This window comes from Fopius arisanus, unplaced genomic scaffold (genome assembly GCF_000806365.1).
Source record: "Fopius arisanus strain USDA-PBARC FA_bdor unplaced genomic scaffold, ASM80636v1 scaffold00106, whole genome shotgun sequence".
Taxonomy (NCBI): Eukaryota; Metazoa; Arthropoda; class Insecta; order Hymenoptera; family Braconidae; genus Fopius; species Fopius arisanus.
The window spans coordinates 169,337-188,674 of NW_011887845.1; the positions used below are offsets into that span (position 1 = coordinate 169,337).

At 37.0% G+C, this 19,338-nt stretch overlaps 3 protein-coding genes and 1 long non-coding RNA gene across 13 annotated transcripts in view; 2 read left to right on the forward strand and 2 right to left on the reverse strand.

Annotated features, from left to right (window-relative positions):
- Positions 1-7,107, reverse strand: part of Sema1a (semaphorin 1a) — a 41,704-nt gene extending 34,597 nt beyond the window's left edge. For all 3 annotated transcript variants that reach the window (XR_892633.1, XM_011312717.1, XM_011312718.1), the window contains exon 1: positions 6,780-7,107. The gene's annotated coding sequence lies outside the window, so the exon portion shown is untranslated. The remainder of the gene's footprint in view (positions 1-6,779) is intronic.
- A 768-nt stretch (positions 7,108-7,875) lies between these two features.
- On the reverse strand, positions 7,876-16,431 carry Nedd4 (E3 ubiquitin-protein ligase Nedd4). Of its 5 annotated transcripts, XM_011312726.1 has the most exons (10): positions 15,956-16,431; positions 14,982-15,518; positions 13,139-13,339; positions 12,522-12,854; positions 12,346-12,458; positions 12,138-12,276; positions 11,750-11,881; positions 11,090-11,140; positions 9,502-10,880; positions 7,876-9,420 (listed from the first exon to the last, which is right to left on the reverse strand). In XM_011312726.1, exons 2-10 carry the CDS (start codon positions 15,135-15,137, stop codon positions 9,318-9,320), a joined length of 2,607 nt encoding a protein of 868 aa, XP_011311028.1. In that variant the 5' UTR covers positions 15,138-15,518; positions 15,956-16,431; the 3' UTR covers positions 7,876-9,317. The 5 variants fall into 5 exon arrangements, with proteins under 5 accessions (XP_011311028.1, XP_011311027.1, XP_011311029.1 ...); XM_011312725.1 differs by having other exon boundaries at positions 14,982-16,431; XM_011312727.1 differs by lacking the exons at positions 14,982-15,518; positions 15,956-16,431 and adding an exon at positions 13,800-13,979.
- LOC105271276 (uncharacterized) lies at positions 13,390-15,139 on the forward strand. 2 transcript variants are annotated; one of them, XR_892635.1, is made up of 3 exons: positions 13,390-13,826; positions 13,964-14,173; positions 14,401-14,631. It is a non-coding gene; the product is annotated as an uncharacterized lncRNA (long non-coding RNA). The 2 variants fall into 2 exon arrangements; XR_892634.1 differs by lacking the exon at positions 13,390-13,826 and adding an exon at positions 15,059-15,139 and having other exon boundaries at positions 14,083-14,173; positions 14,401-14,594.
- Positions 16,432-16,671: 240 nt separating the features above from the next.
- CSN1b (COP9 signalosome subunit 1b) lies at positions 16,672-18,844 on the forward strand. 3 transcript variants are annotated; one of them, XM_011312731.1, is made up of 5 exons: positions 16,672-16,849; positions 16,908-17,159; positions 17,263-18,387; positions 18,497-18,631; positions 18,704-18,844. In XM_011312731.1, the coding sequence occupies exons 2-5, from the start codon at positions 17,049-17,051 to the stop codon at positions 18,776-18,778; spliced, it is 1,446 nt and encodes a 481-aa protein (XP_011311033.1). In that variant the 5' UTR covers positions 16,672-16,849; positions 16,908-17,048; the 3' UTR covers positions 18,779-18,844. The 3 variants fall into 3 exon arrangements, with proteins under 3 accessions (XP_011311033.1, XP_011311032.1, XP_011311034.1); XM_011312730.1 differs by having other exon boundaries at positions 16,915-17,159; XM_011312732.1 differs by having other exon boundaries at positions 16,924-17,159.
- The last annotated feature ends 494 nt before the right edge of the window (positions 18,845-19,338 follow it).

Here is a 19,338-nt window from a genome sequence, read left to right on the forward strand (position 1 = left end):
TGGACTTGAGAAGATTTAAAAATTCTCGGGGGACAGGAGAATCTCATTCTGTTGAAACTTTTTCTCTCAGCGAGAGCGAAATGATTAATCAGGAGATTTCACCATTTTTAAAGTGGAGGAGAAAATATTTTCTTGTGTGGAGCACGTAATCTTTGTCAAAGGCACTTTTTTCTCTCAGCTCTTTTTTTTTTTTCTCGACGGGCACACCCCGATCCGTTCTGCCCCGTTTCGGTAGAATAAATAAGCTAGTGTCGGGAATTTTTTTAGGCACGAGCGCACCCTTGAAACCGATGCCGATGTTTTCCCGGTGTACACCGAAACTCGCTTTACAATTTATGTTAACTACGCATGCATTATTCAAACTCGTCCTGAAAGAAAGATAAAAAAACTTTCATTCTCACTCAGGCACTAAGAGAAATTTTTGTCATCCAAATATTATTCACGCGTCTTAACAATTCCCGAGTTAAATTTTATTCCTGAAATTTTGTTTTCAATTTTTGAAATAATTTCAAAAAATTATTTTCATCGCTAGAAAAATTTGTCGACAATTTTCCAGGGAAGAAAATGGCAAGTTTTTCTGATTTTTGAAAAGTCCATTTTTTTTCATTTCGATTTTTCAGTTTTCACGTTTTTTTCTCCCACAAAAAAATCGAAAAAAATTCCCAGAATTTTTTTCAAAAATTCCAAAAAATATTTCGATTATTCATTTTTTTTTTAATATAAAAAAAATGGATTTATCATGATTCGCGTAAAATAATATGAAATGGAGAATGGAATAAAAAAAAGTGAGGTCAATAATTGAAAAAAAAAAATAAATAAACAAGTTTTTTTAACATGAAATTCCAAGCGCAATTTGGGGATAAAAAATGTTTCCTGGCAGTGGCTTCCACCGAAATCCCAGGAATATTTACTTGCATAATTTTTCAGTGGGTTGCAAGGATAGTTGAACATTAAGTAAAATAAGAGGGTGAAAGACTTTCTTTCTCCCCGTTGAACACGCAACGTGCCATGGAGAATTGAAGGCAAATGGAGTGGAATCCATTCGCTCGTGTAACTGTTGGGGAATTACTGCACAGCGTCATGCCTCTTTGAGGATAAAAATTAGTATTTGCAGACGATAATCAGTTAACGATTTTTATGCATCAATTTACCAGCTATTCCGAGGATGACATGCTCCCACGTAAAAACAGTATTTTCCCTTTAAACCTCATGTTTTCATTGCCCATAAATGCCCATCACACACGCGAATACACCAATTCAATACAATTGTACGCGGTAAAAAATTTTTGTGTCCAATTCCACCGAAGTCTCTAATTTATCAGATATTCCCCGATAGGTTCGTTAAAAAATCCCCAAAGAGACGAATTTTTCGGGTTAAAAAAATTCAATTCATTCATTTTTCCATTTCCCCTTGATGTTTATAAAACAACTACCAGACAAAATAATAAAAAATTATCAAACTCAAGAACAAGAAAATTGCCGGAGTATTGGCGAATAAATTTTCCAAGATTAAACTTTTCATCCCACATTTTTTCTCTAATATAATTAATAAATTCCTCTGGTCTTCCTCCACCGACGAAGACAGAGATATCAACAGAATTAATTCAAATTCAACAACCAACAAATAATCCTCCCTATTAAACTCACGTCCGTAACCCATTGTTTATGCACATCAATATTTACACAGAGTAGACCAGAAGAACAAAGCGCAAATCCCATGTTGTATATGAATAATAAAATTCCAGGAGAGCATGAATTCAAAAAAAAAAATATATATATATATTTTTCTCTATAGGACGCTAATGATGATGAATACTATTCATCCAAACGGAATGTTTTATTTCTCGAGTGAATAGCGAACACGAGCGCAGTACAATCGCCAATAATTCCTATTTTATTCGGTTTTGCGTAAACAGGGTGGTTAAAAAAAAAATTGAAGAAAACCCCGGGAAATTCAAAGAGCAGGAAAAGTCCAAATGAAAATAAAAAAAAAAAGAGGTTGAAAGGTCAAAGAAAGTGAATTGAATGAAAAGAGCACGGAGGCGAGATGAAGAGGAGAATGGAAAAGGCAAAGGCACGGGTATAATATAAGAGTGGATGAAGTATTTTGCCTTTCATTTTACCAAAGGCACCCCATACACCCCATATGCACCCCCCGAACACACCCCATACACACCCCGTGTGGAATACGCACATACATTTAGAGGAAAGTCATTGGCGTCTCGTGTGGTACTGAGAGTACCTCGGCTAAGCACTTCAGTACATACAGAATACATTCCCCATACTGAAAAGGGGGAATAGGGGGTGTAGGGGGTTAGGGAGGGGATCGCCCGCGGATGTAGAGCCAGGGGTTGTTGGTGAACGTCACTCTACGCTACTTCCGGAAACGATAAATGTACACAGGGTACACTATAACGTTCTCTTAGCCCCATGTTGTTATGTCACACGTGTATGCATGTAGGTGACAAATGTCTGTCAATGCTCGGGTTTAATTGCCCGTCAATTTCCCTTTCTCCGGGACCATCGCAATCCCCTGATTTTCAATCTCAATGAGCGCACTATTTTTCCCTTTTTTTTCTACACCGTCTCCGACATTTTAAACATTTTTTATAATCACTGAAGTCTCATGCTAAGAAAATTTTCTTTGATAAATTAAATCGATGATTTATTGAATTTATTCGAGATTGTCCGGCTTGGAAAAAATATGTAAAATAAATATTTTTGACATGCAGTTATAATGAAGACTCTGAAAATTCAAGTTTTATTGATAAATAAATTATTATTCAACATGAAAACTCAAGATTCAATTTTATTGGAGAGGGTCAATTGAAATTCGATTCAAAAGCTGATAATTTGAAATTCAGACAACACCGTGACTGAAATATTGAGAAATTCCGACAATTCCCATTCCAAAAATAATTTAAAAAATCTTTCAACTTCAAAAAATCCGGCGCTTTGTAACATCTGTGACAAAAAATTTCCCCGAGGTACAGTTAATCATTAAAACTCCCCGATAATTAAAATTATGGGAACAAAGGCACTTTGCTAATGGCTAGAGCCGCCTGGTAAAACGATTGTTGATGTGTATCGATACATCGACATGCTGATACCAATGGAATATGAGAGTCTATGTACATAGGGATGCACTCGATTGGCTGTAAAGGACGACCACCCCCTCTATCTTCATTTCACCCGTGGAATCCCCGTATATAAAAAGAAAGAAGAAAAGGAATAAAAAAAAGTAGCGAATTGAGAGAATTTTGCAGCGTCGAATGGTGTGTACGAATGTTATTTACGAGGAGAAACGGAAATGGATAGAAAAGGGCCATTGGGGGTGAAAGGAAAGGGAGAGAGAGACGTCAGAAATGCGCCAAGAGTGGAATAGAAAAAAGGGGGAGAGGGGTATATGTATGTACCAAATGTATATAGGACTGAGGTAAAAAGAAGGACCGTGTGACTGTTCGGATCGAGGTCTGAACTACGATTGAAATTCCCTCTGTCCCAATCAAACTCCTATTTTCCGTACTGGCTCTCTTCGATGTGACTTTAACGGCAATGGATAATGGTGATGGGTTGAAGATGGAACGAATGAATGGTGAATACGGAAAATTCTCGGGTATTCAATGATTTTTCAATTTCACAAGAAAATCATTCGAGGGTAAAACGCTATAATTCAAGAAAAAAAAAAAACCCATTCATCATTGGAATTTATCTCTCTGAGGATAAATGGTCTAAGGGATTTTCTGTCCTCCGAAATCATTATGCAAGTGATAAGTCACATGAACTTGACTTTTTACTTTTATTTTTTTTTTTAATATCAAATTAAATCGTAATTTACACACCAAAAATTACGGCAAGTAATTAATAATTGAATAATTAAGCATTATTTAATTATTATTGATTATCAATGCCCAATTTTTAAAATGAGATTTAAAATCCAAGTTTTTCAACATCGGTAATTACTCGGAATGAAAATTTGGGAGTTTATTCAATTTTTATGAACGATCAATTAATTCATTAAACCCCACGGTATTGGAATTCAGTTGCAATTGTTACTAACAATTAAAAAATCTCACAATGCAGAGGAAAATCCTCTCGAGGCTATTGTTGAAGATTTTATGAATTATCAGTAATGGTTGTATCTGAATCCTCAATGATATGGGTTTTTATTCAATTGAAGCGGAAATGATTCATAAAAGTTTTCAGCGATTATGGAAACTCAATCAATTTTAAATTTTTATGGTAAACGATGATCCATATTTTTAAAACAGCTAGAAATTCCAATCTCAATATGAAAATCGAAGGTTATATTCCATCTCGTCAATTAAATTTTTCAAAAAAACACATTAATTTGCAATAAAATTGATTGATTTGCGAAATTTCAAGTGTTTCACTGGAAATTTCGAAGGTATTTTTATAACATTGTATCATGTTTCAGAACATGTCTATGTGCTCTATTTATCTCGAGTTTGAAACAACCAGCATGATTTTTTTTTTTTGAGAATCGAGTGAAAAATATTCCACCAGGACATAGAGTGATATTTTTTGCCACCCGTACAATCGAGTACACCCTCGCCTTTCAGCGAAATTGCAAACTCTCGTTTTACGCGTACATATTGCAATTTCACGTATGACTATGAGCAAACAGAGCAAATAAAATAATTGACTACTGTAAATGTGAGTGTTACACGCTGGGGGGCCATTTTCCATGCATACGTAACCTCGTGACACTGGATTTTTCCATTTCGCGTTCTTCATGGAAGTGATGGCCAATAGTGCAAATTCAGACGAATAAAATTTCTAGATATTTTCACTGAGAAAAAAAATCTTTTCATTTTCAGGAATTGATACTGAATTTTCAAAGATTCTCAACCCTTACTCTTCAAATTTCTATTTAAAAAAAATATATATATAATTTTGAGAAATTTAAATCCAATTTTCTAGCTTATAAATAAAATAAATGTTATTGCTCCATATGATGATTAAATTCACTGAGATTCTAGTCATTGAATAATTAATTATGGATTTTGGATTTTTCCATTTCGCGTTCTTCATGGAAGTGATGGCCAATAGTGCAAATTCAGACGAATAAAATTTCTAGATATTTTCACTGAGAAAAAAAATCTTTTCATTTTCAGGAATTGATACTGAATTTTCAGAGATTCTCAACCCCTACTCTTCAAATTTCTACTTAAAAAAAATATATATATAATTTTGAGAAATTTAAATCCAATTTTCTAGCTTATAAATAAAATAAATGTTATTGCTCCATATGATGATTAAATTCACTGAGATTCTAGTCATTGAATAATTAATTATCACTCAAGACGAGAAAGCCAATTTTCTTGAATTTTCACGACGACTTTGGTCTGAATAATGGCAGCACATACCATACCGAAACAAAGCTCAACTGGGCAAAAACCACGTGAGTAATTCCGTTGAGTAGCTCTTTATGTTCACTCGACGAAGAATAAAAAGAGAAAGGAATTAGCCTGAGAAGGGAGGGAGAGTCGAAGAATGAGACATCAATTGCACAATTGAGACTCTTCTGCGGTGTGCAGATGCGGTGTATTGAATCCCCAATAAGTCCAATGAATAAAGAGCTTTCATGCGTCAAAAATTTACCCATACAAAACGAATTTCGCTCATAATCATTCTCGAGAATAAACTCCTCGGACGAATTGCCAGAAAATCAGTTATAAAATCAACAATTGTCACTGTTTGATAAACGCTATCTTGAACCAATAGCCAGTGAAAAATTGTAATTGGCTCGTGCATGCATGCCCCAAATATTATAAACGAAAATCGATTAAAATTCAGGATAAACTACCACTGAATAAACCAACATTGTAATTCTCTCGGAACGTTAAAAAACTTCGGATCACGAAATCGCTTTTTATCGAATAATTATCCCACCAAAAAAAAATTGAGGAAATTGAAAATAAATCTGGCGAAATGGAAAAATCAGAGAAATTCAAATTTTCCAGTTTGGTCGACATAAACCGATAATAAAAATCCACGAATTCATCTTCAATCATTCAATACAAAAATTCATATATTCACCAGGTAATTCGACAATTTTATCGGCAAATAAAATATAAATAAAAACATTAAACTCGATCCGCTGTCGAATTTTATTCCCTGTTTTATCTCCGGAAAGTATGAGTTCTCAAAAAAAATTCATACCGAAATAATAGAGTGAGAAGTCAAACGAGAAAATATCGAAAGACTTTTGTTTCGTAAATTTAATAAATTCCAAAAGCGCTTTTAAAATTTCTCCCCGAAATCGCAAATTTCCTCATCAAATTGATAATTCCTAAAAGCATTAAACCCGATTTATGACACAACCATTGACTCTTAAAATGTCGTCCTCAGGATTTGATCCTGAAGACGGACTGTCCCATTCTCCATCAAGTACTCCAAAAGGTCTGATGGCAGCATCCCTCGATACCAAGCCCATCCTCTCCACAATTGTTCCAAAAAAAAAAATCCTTGAAACGATGACTCAGGGAGTGGTACAAAGACGAGGGTCGAAGTACAGTGAAAAAAAATGAAAGCATTTCTCGGTGTAACCTACATTATTCACGCGACAACGGGTGGGGGGCAATGAACCCTCGTGTTATGTATGCGAGAGAACTAATCACGATGCAGTAGAGTGTATTGCATATAAATTCATTGATTTATCAATCACGAATGGACAGACCGGTGGGATTGATATTTTCTGGTATCAAGGGGAGGACCCTTTAATTTATGAATAATTATTTATTTATTTAACTCACCGCAATGCAGTGAAAACCACGGGAGAAACATACAGGGCTTCCCTCCGTCGTGGATAACGTGAAACGGGGGTTGAATTGGGGTTGTCCGTGACCAGAAGCACTGCATAACCAAATGCCAAAAAAAATCTATTATCACCCCTGTCTACATCCCCATCCGGATGGCATCAACACAAGTTCCACCTTTCACTTCTTTATCCTAGAACACTCCTTCACTGTTATGCACTCGGAGTCATCGTGAATTCGCGGCTTTTCCTGCGGATTTTAACACATTTAGGATAATCCCGAGAAGACGGACTCTACCGACACTAGCTGAGGCCCAACAAATCGATCTGTGGATGGTTACACACTTGCCAGCTGTCTTTTCACTTCTCTTCTCCTTCGCTGTGTACGTGTGTCTCTTTTGAAGTTATCCCGCCATCTTGCGGGGGGAGCGAATTGACCTGATCGGCGGGAGAATTTGAATTGGTGGAAATCACCGGAATGAAATGACACAATATTCTAATTTATCATTGCCCTTCCATTTTGGAGATTTTTTTTTACAAAGTGCATGCCAAAAAAAATATTGAAATGGTCCCCCGGTGTGGCGAATGAAAATTTTTTTTTTTCATAAACTTTTTGTGGGAAAACTCTCGAGTTTAAATAGCTGTTGTGTTCAGACATCCGGTAATTAATGATTTGATGTGAAATGGATGGAAATAATTTTTTTTTTCAATTTAAAGTTTTTTATATTTTTTTTCAATTTTCAAATAACATTTTTTTCGATTTTTAGAATAATTATAATGAAAAAATCATTTTTCAAAGTGATTATTCAACGATAATTACTTATGAATGCACTTTTATTAGATATAATGCATTATACATTTGTCTTTTGTCATTGAAAGGTATTTACAATAGAAATTAGTGCAACGTTGGAATAACATGAGCAATTACCGGTAATTAATAAGAACCTCGAACAGGTTAATTTAACAGAGGGAGAAAATAATTGATTCGAAGAGAGGTGAGAAAGTGGGAAAAGGTGATTAATTAAAATCTTCTTGATAATTGTAGATCATATAATAACGATTTTTCTGAGGTTCTGGTAAAGATTTTCCCTTCGGATTTTCAATTTTCCTTTATTTTTATTTTCGAAGGTTTAATTGATAAAAATTGGGATTATTATTGAAGCTATACAAGCAGGATGGAATGTACCTGTAATCTATCCTTTCCTAATTTATCTCGGGACGATCAGTCTTCCTTATTATTGAGGGTCAAGAAACACCTAATCTCAATAATATACTCCACCGATCAATATCGAACGTCGGACTTCCGCTTTTTTATCATCTCATTCTTTAATAAAAACAAATCGACAGTTTCAATAATAAATCTAGCGGTATTAATATTGAATTCAGTAGCAAAGACAATTAAGAAAAATCCTGAAAATTCAAATCATCTTAGGATTTTGCCACTGAATTCTGCTTGAAAAATTCTCAGCTGTTCTGGACGGGTAATTTCATATTCGCAGTGACGAAATAATATTCATTTAACAATCATCAAGTCGCCAAAATAGAAATATACATGAATTTAATATCGTCTACACCATTTGTCTCGTTCCAATGATTCCAGATCCGAACAAAAAAAAACGGGTTACTCCGCGACAAATAATTAATTATCAGTGATCCTAATGTAAAATTTGTCTACTATATACTCGCTAACAAAAAATAGTTCCATATTTTTTGTGTTTATCCATGTTTTTTTTTTATCGCTCCACCTGTTAAAACCCTTAAAATATTCGTTAACATTTCAAAAAATATATATCTTAATCGCTAGAACATAATTCAATAAAACATTACCATCGTTAAGTAATTTTGATGATGTCATCTCGATCATTTACATTAAATTGCTCGTTAATCGACATCCACGCCTTAGCCTTGAATTTTCTCCCGGTAATTTTCATTACCTTTTCATTATCTCCATGAGAAAATCAAAAAGTTTTGACTGATCACCCATGAATACTGAGATTCCCTCAATGTAAGAAGTTCACATGATCAATTGAACTCCTCAGAATGCAATTAAACTCAATTAAATTCGAAAAACACCACTGATAAGCTCCTGGAGCGGAACAAGTCTGACTAAGACGTAAATATCGATAATCAATGCTCCTCGACTCTCGAAACTCCCCAATATTATTCTGAAACGGGCATATCTCAAGTTGTATGTTACAATTGGAAAAATTAATAATTCTGTATGGCCTTATCTCGAGGATCTCACTATCATCACTTTCCCTACGACAATTTTTCCATAAAAACTCTCATCCCTGCATTTGGAATATTATAACAGAGCTCTATTATAAATATATGTACACATTCGCATTGAATTCTAGAAGAACTGATTGCAAATTTAAACTCCAGTAACCTGTGGAGAGTGTGAATTAACGCTGACATTAATCGGAATAATCGTCAATTTCGAAGGAAACTCGATACGAAAAGCTTGTATATATCCATGGGTGTATATATATATACATTATATTACAGGTATAATCATAAAAAATGGTATCTCGCGCTAATCAACACCAGCAAATCCTTGTGAGCCCTCGATAGCTTTTATTAGCTTGTCCCTCAGCTGCTGATAGCTCTCGTAAGGTGGTAAATCAATTCGATTGAAGCTGAAAATTAATAAAATTATACAGTGATAAATTTGAGAATTTATCCTCATTCAGGCAATTGAATAAAGTAGGAAAACTCACCAAGTATGAGCCCTAGGATAATTCTCTGGTGTTCCCCACTTCTCAATAGTAAATAATTGTGGTCCATTGCTGCCATAAAGCTCTTTAAACCCATTCATCGGTACCCGAGAAGTGCCAGTAACAAATTGCAGCAGTCTAGCCCGCATTTCATTATTAAAAGACAGCAGCACACGCCAGAACCATTGAACAGTGATATGATTAGCATGATAATCCCCTTTGTAAAGAGTGTTCTTCTTCCAGTCCTTAACATCAATATGTTGAATTCCACACATGAGTAGCTCCAGCTCATGTTCATCAAAGATCTTGACAAGTGTCAGTGGTACGAGGGCATTGAAACCATCGAGAAAAGCATTCATCTGGTCCTGAACACGTGAGACAAACCTCCACTGTATCACCAGACTAATGTATTCATCTTTATTTTCATCTGTCACTGGTACATTTGCTCCATTGGCCTTCAATTCCCTCTGGGACGTGTGACCAAAGCTCTCCTCATCCACACAAAACGTCAATTCCAATTCTGACGGGTCATTCTCTTTAATCCACAGGAGGGAATTGTAGTATTCCGAGTCTACAGACTCCATATCCTTCAGGTCAATCTGCTTTCCAAGCATCATTTTGTAGAATGGACGAATGAAAAATGCATCCAGTAATTTTCCATGGTACACAGCCATTCCAGCAATTCGTCCGATGAATTTGAAATAATTCAGGTGCTCCTCATTGCACACACCGGAGAATGGATTGATTTGTAAAGTATAATTGTCCATTGCTGAATACTCGAAAAGTCCATAATACGGATTGAACATCTCCTTGGAGAGTAGGAAGAACCACTCCCTGGCGAGTCCACCATAGTCCAGTCCCACTTCACCCTCAAATTCAACCCACAATTTTGTCTTGAGAATTTCAACTCTGTTGACTGAACTGATGATTCGATAGGAGTCCTCCAGGATATTACTCCTGCCAACTTTGATCTCAAATTTATTAGGCACACTGCTGGGCTTTCTCAGCTGGGACTTGAGATATTCGTACTTCAATTTGTAATCACGAGAATAGGGAACAGCTGGTCCTGCTATCTGGGGATTTGACATGCGTGGGTCCTCCCACTGAGTCGTCCTGGTGTTGTGATCGATGAAGAATATACGGCCGTCTGTGTGGACTCGCTCCTCCCAGCCCTCTGGCAGGGGCCCCAACTGATCTAGATCACTTCTTGGGGTTGTTGAAGGCAGATTGTGGTTGGGCATTGGACTGGGACGACCTGTTCTCGGATCTACCCAGGTCGTTGCTCTCTCATTGTGATCGATGAAGAACATTCGACCGTTCGGGGCCAGTTGCATGCTCCATCCAGGGGGCAGCCCATCACCATTCGGTATCGGCAATGATGGCTAATCATTTTTTATATTCATTATTAAACATTTCAATCCCTTAGGTTTACACAGAGGGCAATCCTGATGATTCCAATCATTAAAAAAAAAATTCGTTTGGACGAATTTAAAAAAAAAAAATTTTTTTAGCGTTTCTAGTAAAATTTCCTCTCTGTGTAAATGTAAAAATAATTAAATTGATTGGGCAAGAGTAAATTTAAATATTTTACCTGTTCGGAAGATCGTCTAGAACCCGCTGGGCTGTCAACATTATCGTCACTCTGTGGGCATACGTTTAAAGATTGCTATTTTTTAATTTACATAATTTTGAGAGGCTTAAACGATTCTTCCTGATTAATCCAGCCAATGGACCCCGAGGAAAAATATATTCAAAAAATATATGATAAACGCAAATTCCTCGCAATCTCAAAACGTAGAATACAGAAATAAAAATTAAATGGTACCCAAAGATATGTTTTTTTAAATATATTATTTCCGTGTGGGGGATTCGATCTAAAAATCACTATGCCCTCGAGAATTCTGAGAATTATTCAGAAAGTACTAGACACTCGGAATATAAAGAAAAAAGTGTGCAAAAAGGTTTAGTCATTGGTGAAGTGGAACAATAAATCAATTCAGTATCAAAGCGATGAAGAGATAAGTTGAATTCACAACTTTCCTTATCTGAAAAATTATTGACTCGTGGTGAATTAATTCATAACTTCATTGTCGACTATTAATTCATCATTGACTTATCCGTATTATTTATTTTATTATACATTCTAATGTATTGATTCACCACTTCCCACAGACAAGGCCAGTGTATTTTTTTATTAAAAAAATGAGGAGCATCTGTCAACAAAGCAATAAGCAAATCAACTATCGAGTACCTGATCATCACCCTCAGCTAGATAACCCCGTTGGTCGACAGACTGTCCAGAGTCGGAGGAAACATCCCCAACGAATGTTTCCCCATTATCACTATCTCCACAATCGTCTTCCTCTCGAGTTAATTCCCGATCCTTACACATACATGCATCAATGATTCATCTTTCATTTAAACGTAATTAGTGCATGCCACTTGTAATCAAAATATAGAAAGATCATTTCCTGTACTCTAAGCTACGGCTAATTCCCCCGAAAAAAAAAAATAAATAAAGACTGAAGGGATCCCCATACCAAGCAAACACAATTAGCAATGCCTCCACCAGATGACTGATTAACCCCGTTGATTATCTCCCCAGCAATCCAATCCAATGAATCTCCTGATTTCCTCACCTGACTAATTGCAGAAGTTCGATGGGACCTGCTCTCAGCATCATCCACACTGATGTGAAATCTTCGTTGGAATTCGGTCGCTGCTGTGTCTAAATTTCGTTGCTCCACGGTCACACCACCCACTGGTGCAGCATTGGTCCTAAATTTTTTTTAAATTGATTACATTAACGCCAATTATTCCTATCAACATTAATTCATCTTCACTCACGTAGTCGGACGATCCCACTGGGTGAACCTGGCTATGTGGTTGACGTAGTAGGTTCTGCCATTTGCATCCTGACGTTCCTCCCAGCCTGGTGGCAGTGGCCCATTTGGTGTTGTCTGAGTTTAAATGATTTATTCATTAATAGAGATAATAAATAAAAATAAAAATTCCATATTTACATCAGACTGTTGAATAGGGCTATTATTTGAGGTAGGACTGGGTTGATCCAGCAACTCCCAACCCCCAGAGTCCGAGACGTTATCATCATTGCTCTCAGGAGTAGACGAGTCTCCAATGTAAGCGTGATAAATCTCCAATGTCCCTTTGATCTTGGGACGCTGACTGGAATGACTCCGCGGACGCAGAATATATTGTTTAGCTGGAATTGTTCTACCTCTCTGTTCTTTTGGCAGATTAGCCAGTGTCAGCTCGATCATTCCCAGAAAATCATCTCGCGTCAGACGATTCTCATCGAATACCTGAAGTACTAGTTTGTGTTCACTAGGTTTCACCTATTCACATCCAGAGAAATATTAATTAAAATAATTTGAGGCAACTGGTGCAGGTATTTCGTAATTAAAATTATTAATTGGCCCATTCTCGAAATTCAAATGATGACATTTCGTTTGTACTGGGTGACAAAATAATTTCTTCAAGTTATTCATCCATAATTTGAGCGAGATGTTGAAAAATATTCTTCAACCCGTATAATTCGATTTTTTTATTGAATTGATCAATTCTATGAACAAATCATGAATTAAAATTATTTGGCGTGAAATTCGCAGCGGGCACTCACCCTGAAGATAAATTCCTCGTCCCAGACAGGATTGAGTGTCTTCTTTTTCGTTTTAGTAAGTACAGAATCAACTGTCTCATGCCCCTCAATTGGATACAAGTCAATCCTCACATAAGGATCACTGGCACCGAAAATATCTTTCTTGGCTAGTTGATGTCCAGCTATCACTCGCAATCTCAGCCTGCTCGTAGATTCGTCATTCTAAAAAAAAAAAAACCAAAGAGATCGTAATCACCTCATCAACATCCCCAACCCCTCCACCGCAGAACTCAGCTCTCCCCCAAAAATTCAAAATTCATAAATCCCCAATCCTCATATTTCCAAATTCTTGTAATTAATCTCCGACTACAAAGAAAACATCAAGTCTCCTCGAATGAAGGCGGAAGGGAATGAAAGACCATCGCATTAATTGTATTGCACAATTTGCTGAGTCTGACCATTTCCTCCAGTCGTCATTTCCAAGATTAAAATAATCATTAAGATAATCGTTAAAAAATGGTGCTCGAGGGAAAAGTCATTGAACCATGGGACACGACATCTCAGATGTCCTTCAAATTTTTTTCTAAATTCTCACACTGACAGCAGCGTAAAGCCTTCACGAGACACAAAATAAGTCCTTCCAACCTCTACTTGTCAAAGTGGCACATCAAATTTTACGTACACTGTCATCATCGACGCCGGTTGACGGGTAATATCCGTACACATGATCGTCTGCCATTAATATCGGTTTAAATTAATAATACTTGGGTAATTGTGAAGATATTGGTGTTAGCAGTCAATACGAGATTTGTTCAATCACAATTTTTTTTTTCGTGTGCCATCAAGGAAACCTATTTTGTGGTGAGCAACCCCACTACTCGGTTTTTCCTCTGGAGGGAAGGGGGAAACTTGCATGCCAGACGGATGTGACATAAACCCTGCGTTATTCGAAAATGGCCGCCACTCCTGCCCACCTTTTTTCAAATTAATCATAAGAATTCACTCTTTTATTCATTCCTTTCCTCCAGGCCGATTTCAAATCGAACGAGTTTATCGGTGAGTTTAATCTCCAAATTTATTAAAATCGGAATATTATTGAAATTTCAGACACGATGCCCTGAACATTCAAATTTTTGAGGTTCAGTTTAATTTCAATTAACTTTGGATTGATCATTGATTGAAATTTATTTTTAATGAAGACTTAATTCCCATGTCATTTGATTTGAAAATAAATTGGAGACTCAGACAAGTTGTTCCCTACATTTGAAATATTTTTTTTTCAGGTGCACCTGACAGTAAGGACTATTGCGTCGCCTTGCGTAATTGCGGTGTGTTTATTTTGACGGCAAAAGTGTCATAAACATTAATGTATAGACCGGAGATTAAGAAACCAGTGAAATGCGTTGTTCTCTGCTGAAGCCTCAGGTTTTCAAATTTATTTATCGACCACACCCAGCGATTTTACCCTCCGTCACAGGTAGCTAATCTATTCCCTGTTAATTGCAAAAAAAAAATTAGCTTCTTTGAAAAAATTGAATTTTCAACGGACCCATGAATCAAATTTCCAATTTCAATTACGAAATCTGAAAAAAAATCATCACACATAATTATCACTAAAAAAAAAATCCAATTATAATAAAAAAAATATAATTTCGATAAGACAAACGAATAAATTCTAAATTAAGCATCACCCCAATTTAATTGGATTACTCAAGTACAAAATTGTTTACACTTACTGTTCACATTATTCTCTCAATAAAAAATCTCTCCATTTTTTTTATAGACACGAAGAAAAATAAGAAATTGTATTGAATGGTGTTTGCCTTCATAAAATTTGATGGGAAGAATAAATAATAAATCTTACGAGAGGCTGCGGTTCAGCGAGAGATAATCGGGTGGGTCTTTGCGGTGGTGTAAAATCATTTGTGGATCTTCTCCTAGTGTTCCAGGTGTAGGCTCTCCTCCTCGGAGAAGGCCTCTCGACTCCAGCATACATTGGATCCACCAATTCCCCTGGCATAACACTTATCACTGACTACCAATAAAACAAATCCCCCGTCACAGCTGCTCGCTATTTCACGATCCTTTATCAGGCACATCGGTCATGTGTCCCAGTAAATTGACACTTTGAAATATCGTCATTAATATCTCCCCCAGCCGGTCAAAAAACTCAAGACCCCAATATTTTCTCTCGATTTTCTCATAGAGAAACCGATCTCATCGACCACAATCCCATGAACCGGACAATTCAAAATTACGTAAATGCCCTAGATCATCACTTATCAAGTGGATTGAGTAAATAACACTGAGACTATTAAAAATCATCGAGAAAAATAATACGCACCGAGCATCGAAGCGCACTTACTAAACTGAATAAATTTCTCCTCTCTTTTTTCCTGCTCTGTACAAAAAAGAAAAAAAAAACTTGGGAAAATGATTGGGAAGGCACACCAGTCTGATAACGAGACCAAGGTGTTCTCCCCTCCCTTGAGATAACTGAAACGTTTGCTCACAGACTTGAAAAAAGAATGTCTAGATATGTGCCACGATACTTGACGAAGTAAGATAATTTTGTGGCTCAATATCTGACGAGGAACGCCAGTCGAATAATCTTCAATTAGCGTTTATATGAAAATGGAGTGCTCAAGGTCGCGGATGATAAGAAATCATTAGTTATTGAATGGGCCCGTCATTGTCGATACCAGGAAAATATTGAAAAAATAAAATTCAACTGCTGTTACTGTGTTTCAGTTGATAGACGCACGGAAAATTTTGTTTTGAGAATTCCGTTGATTTTTTATGGGAAATAAAATAAAAACTTGAGCTGTTACTCATTACTTTTCTTATGCTCACGCGTTTATCGATCTTTACAATGCGAAATCATCGATTCAACTGTCGCCATGATAAATACAACTGGTCATATCACTAAAGGAGGAATTATAATGGTCTTGACTTTAATCCCCGGTTAAACTTTTGCTCACTTGCATTTATCGATACGCAATGGGCTTGCACTTGGTATTCATGTCGTGATGAGTCCAACTTGCGGATGGATGAGTGAAGGATAAACAACATTGCTGCAGATTATAAATTCATGAGCGCAGTGGACTTTCGTTATTATCGTGGTAGAAACGAGATGACTCAAGTGAATTTTTGGTGGATATCAGGAGAAAAACGATGGAAAATTCATCTTCGAGTCGTCGATTCTTCTCTTCTGGTCGATTCTATAAATTCCAACAAGAATTATTCAGTAGGAAAATCATAAAGAGAGATGAATCGAATTTTCACAACTTTCAGACATCGATTTAAAAAAAAATACCGATTTTTGACGGAAAAAAATTGTCAATTTTACTGCATGACAGCTACCGGAAAATTCTCGACTTTTCTTACCTCAAATCGATATTGTTTTAAATAAATAGATCGATTTTTTCAATTAATGAAAATATTGGATTCAAATCTCGCGATTTTGTATTGCTTCTGCGCTAGTAACAACATCATGCGCATGTGCAGGACATGGCGCCATCTTTGAATAAAATGAATCGCTTTATAAATCACATTTTCACCGTTTCTGCCTTTTGAGAATAGACCCTATACTTTATTTTATACTCTTTGTCCACTTCACTTATCGTGAGGCATAAAAACGCTACAAAACATTCAACATCGATACCCTGGTGCCTCCAGAAACACCAGAGCCCACCAGTAGATATTAATGACCATTGTCTCATGATGTTCAAGGTAAAATCCCTCAGTTGTCTGAGAAATAACTCCAGAAAAACTCTCGTATCCATTGAAGAGGTTAGTTTTGACAGGTCTGATGTGATCTCCCAGTGATCGTCGCCGGCCGGTTCTCCAGTGGATTCCTTCCAGGAAGAATCCCTCAATCCTAGAAAAATAAGGCGAACACTCATCCCAGGTAAATCACGAGTCCGTGAAGATGTTTGCTTTTGCTCAGCAGAATGCAGTTGAGCCAATGCAGGTCGATGCACCACCTGAGGACAATGACAACACCGAAGAGGAGCCCTACATCGTCGAGAATCCAACACTGGTAATAAATTCCCAATTGTTTGTCAATTGAACTCATGACAGGGCACCGCAAAAATTCAAAAATTATTAAAAATCATTTTAATATGTATTACTAATCTTACTAGGACCTGGAGGTGTACGCCAACAGTTACACAGGTCTGGCAAAGCTTTACCGACTCATCTACATCGCTGACCACTGTCCAAGCCTCCGCATCGAGGCCCTGAAGATGGCAATCACCCACGTTCTCACGACCTATAACGTATCCCTCTATCAAGTGCTCCACAAGAAGCTGTTGCACGCTTTAAACACCCCAGGACTGCCAGACGTTGCTGCCCAATCGACATCAGCTCAGGACATGCCAGTGCTCAATCAGATATGGGTAGAATCAAGATCGAAAAAAGCTGCCCTCAAGCTCGAGAAATTCGATACAGACCTGAAGAATTATCGGAGCAATTCCATCAAGGAGAGCATCAGAAGAGGTCATGATGATCTTGGTGATCATTACCTGGACTGTGGTGACTTGGGTAACGCATTGAAATGTTACTCGAGGGCTCGTGATTACTGCACCAGTGGTAAACACGTCGTCAACATGTGCCTGAATGTCATCAAAGTGTCAGTTTACCTTCAGAATTGGACACACGTTTTGACTTATGTGGCTAAAGCTGAAAATGCTCCTGATTTTCCTGAGGTCCACAGCAAGGACAACAATCAGTCCATCGTCACAAAGCTCAAAGTAGCTGCTGGCCTAGCTGCACTTGCCATGAAAAAATTCAAAATGGCTGCTAAACACTTCCTCCAAGCCTCCCTGGATCACTGCGACTGCCCGGAGTTACTCTCCCCTGGGAATGTTGCACTTTACGGTGGACTCTGTGCACTGGCCACTTTTGACCGGCACGAGCTGCAGAAGCAGGTGATCTTCAGCAGCTCGTTCAAACTCTTCCTCGAGCTTGAGCCACAGCTCAGGGACATTATATTCAAATTTTACGAGTCCAAGTACGCCTCATGCTTGAAACTACTCGATGAGATAAAGGACAATATACTTCTGGACATGTACATCGCACCTCATGTTAATTCTCTGTACACTCAGATTCGTAACAGAGCACTTATTCAGTACTTCAGTCCTTATCTCAGCGCTGATATGAGGAGAATGGCTGTGGCTTTCAATAGAACTGTTCCAGCACTCGAGGATGAACTCATGCAGCTCATACTTGATGGACAGATCCAGGCGCGAATTGATTCTCATAATAAAGTCAGTATTTTACCCTTTGTTGGCATTAATATATTTTTTTTCTCAGGAATGCTATTGTTCATCCGTGAATTCTATTGAGAGGTAATTGTTAAAATGTTTTTTATTATAGATTTTATACGCCAAAGATGTCGATCAACGTAGCACAACCTTCGAAAAGTCAATAAGCATAGGGAAGGAGTACCAGAGAAGAACTAAAATGCTTCTCCTTCGTGCAGCGATTTTCAAGCATCAAATCCAAGTCAAAGTGAGAAATCCTCCCATAATTATTTTTGCTGTCATTTAATTGCAAATGCAATGAGTATTTTTTTTTTTTCAGTGCCCTCTTCGTGATAATACCCAAGGTGGTGAGATGTCTGTCGCTCCAGGTAACAGTACAGCCCCAAGAAGCTAATCAATGAGCCTCAGAAATCCTCAAACCTCTCTGTTCCATCTGTTCTTTTTCATAATAAATAAATAAAAATTTGAAAAATATTGTTCGATACACTGGAGTTTTTTTGAGAATTATGAAAAAATTCTCATTTCTTGTCGCAGAAGATTCTGAAAATATTTGGGGAATAATTTATACGACAGATTATTTTTCATTTGACCATTTTGATGTATTTGCAAATATTTTATGAGAATGCATCCTTGGGCTCATCGCCCATGACACTTTTTACGTGCCCTCCGAAGAGGATTGACTAAAGTAGAAGCTGCGTTCTGGGGGTTTGAGTGACCCCAGCGGAATTGTAGTACTGCACCCCAAGAGAGGGAGGGCGCCCCACACAATGCTGGGGTGTCCACCAAGTCGACGGGGTGAATTTTTTTTTTTGTTAATGGCTAATCAATGAAAATATTGTTTAAAAACTGAATTTTTGAAAATGGAGAAGATATCCAGTGAAATTGAAAAATTTGACATTTTTGAAAGCGAAACTTTTTCAATATATATACTCCTAATGAATTTATAATATTGCA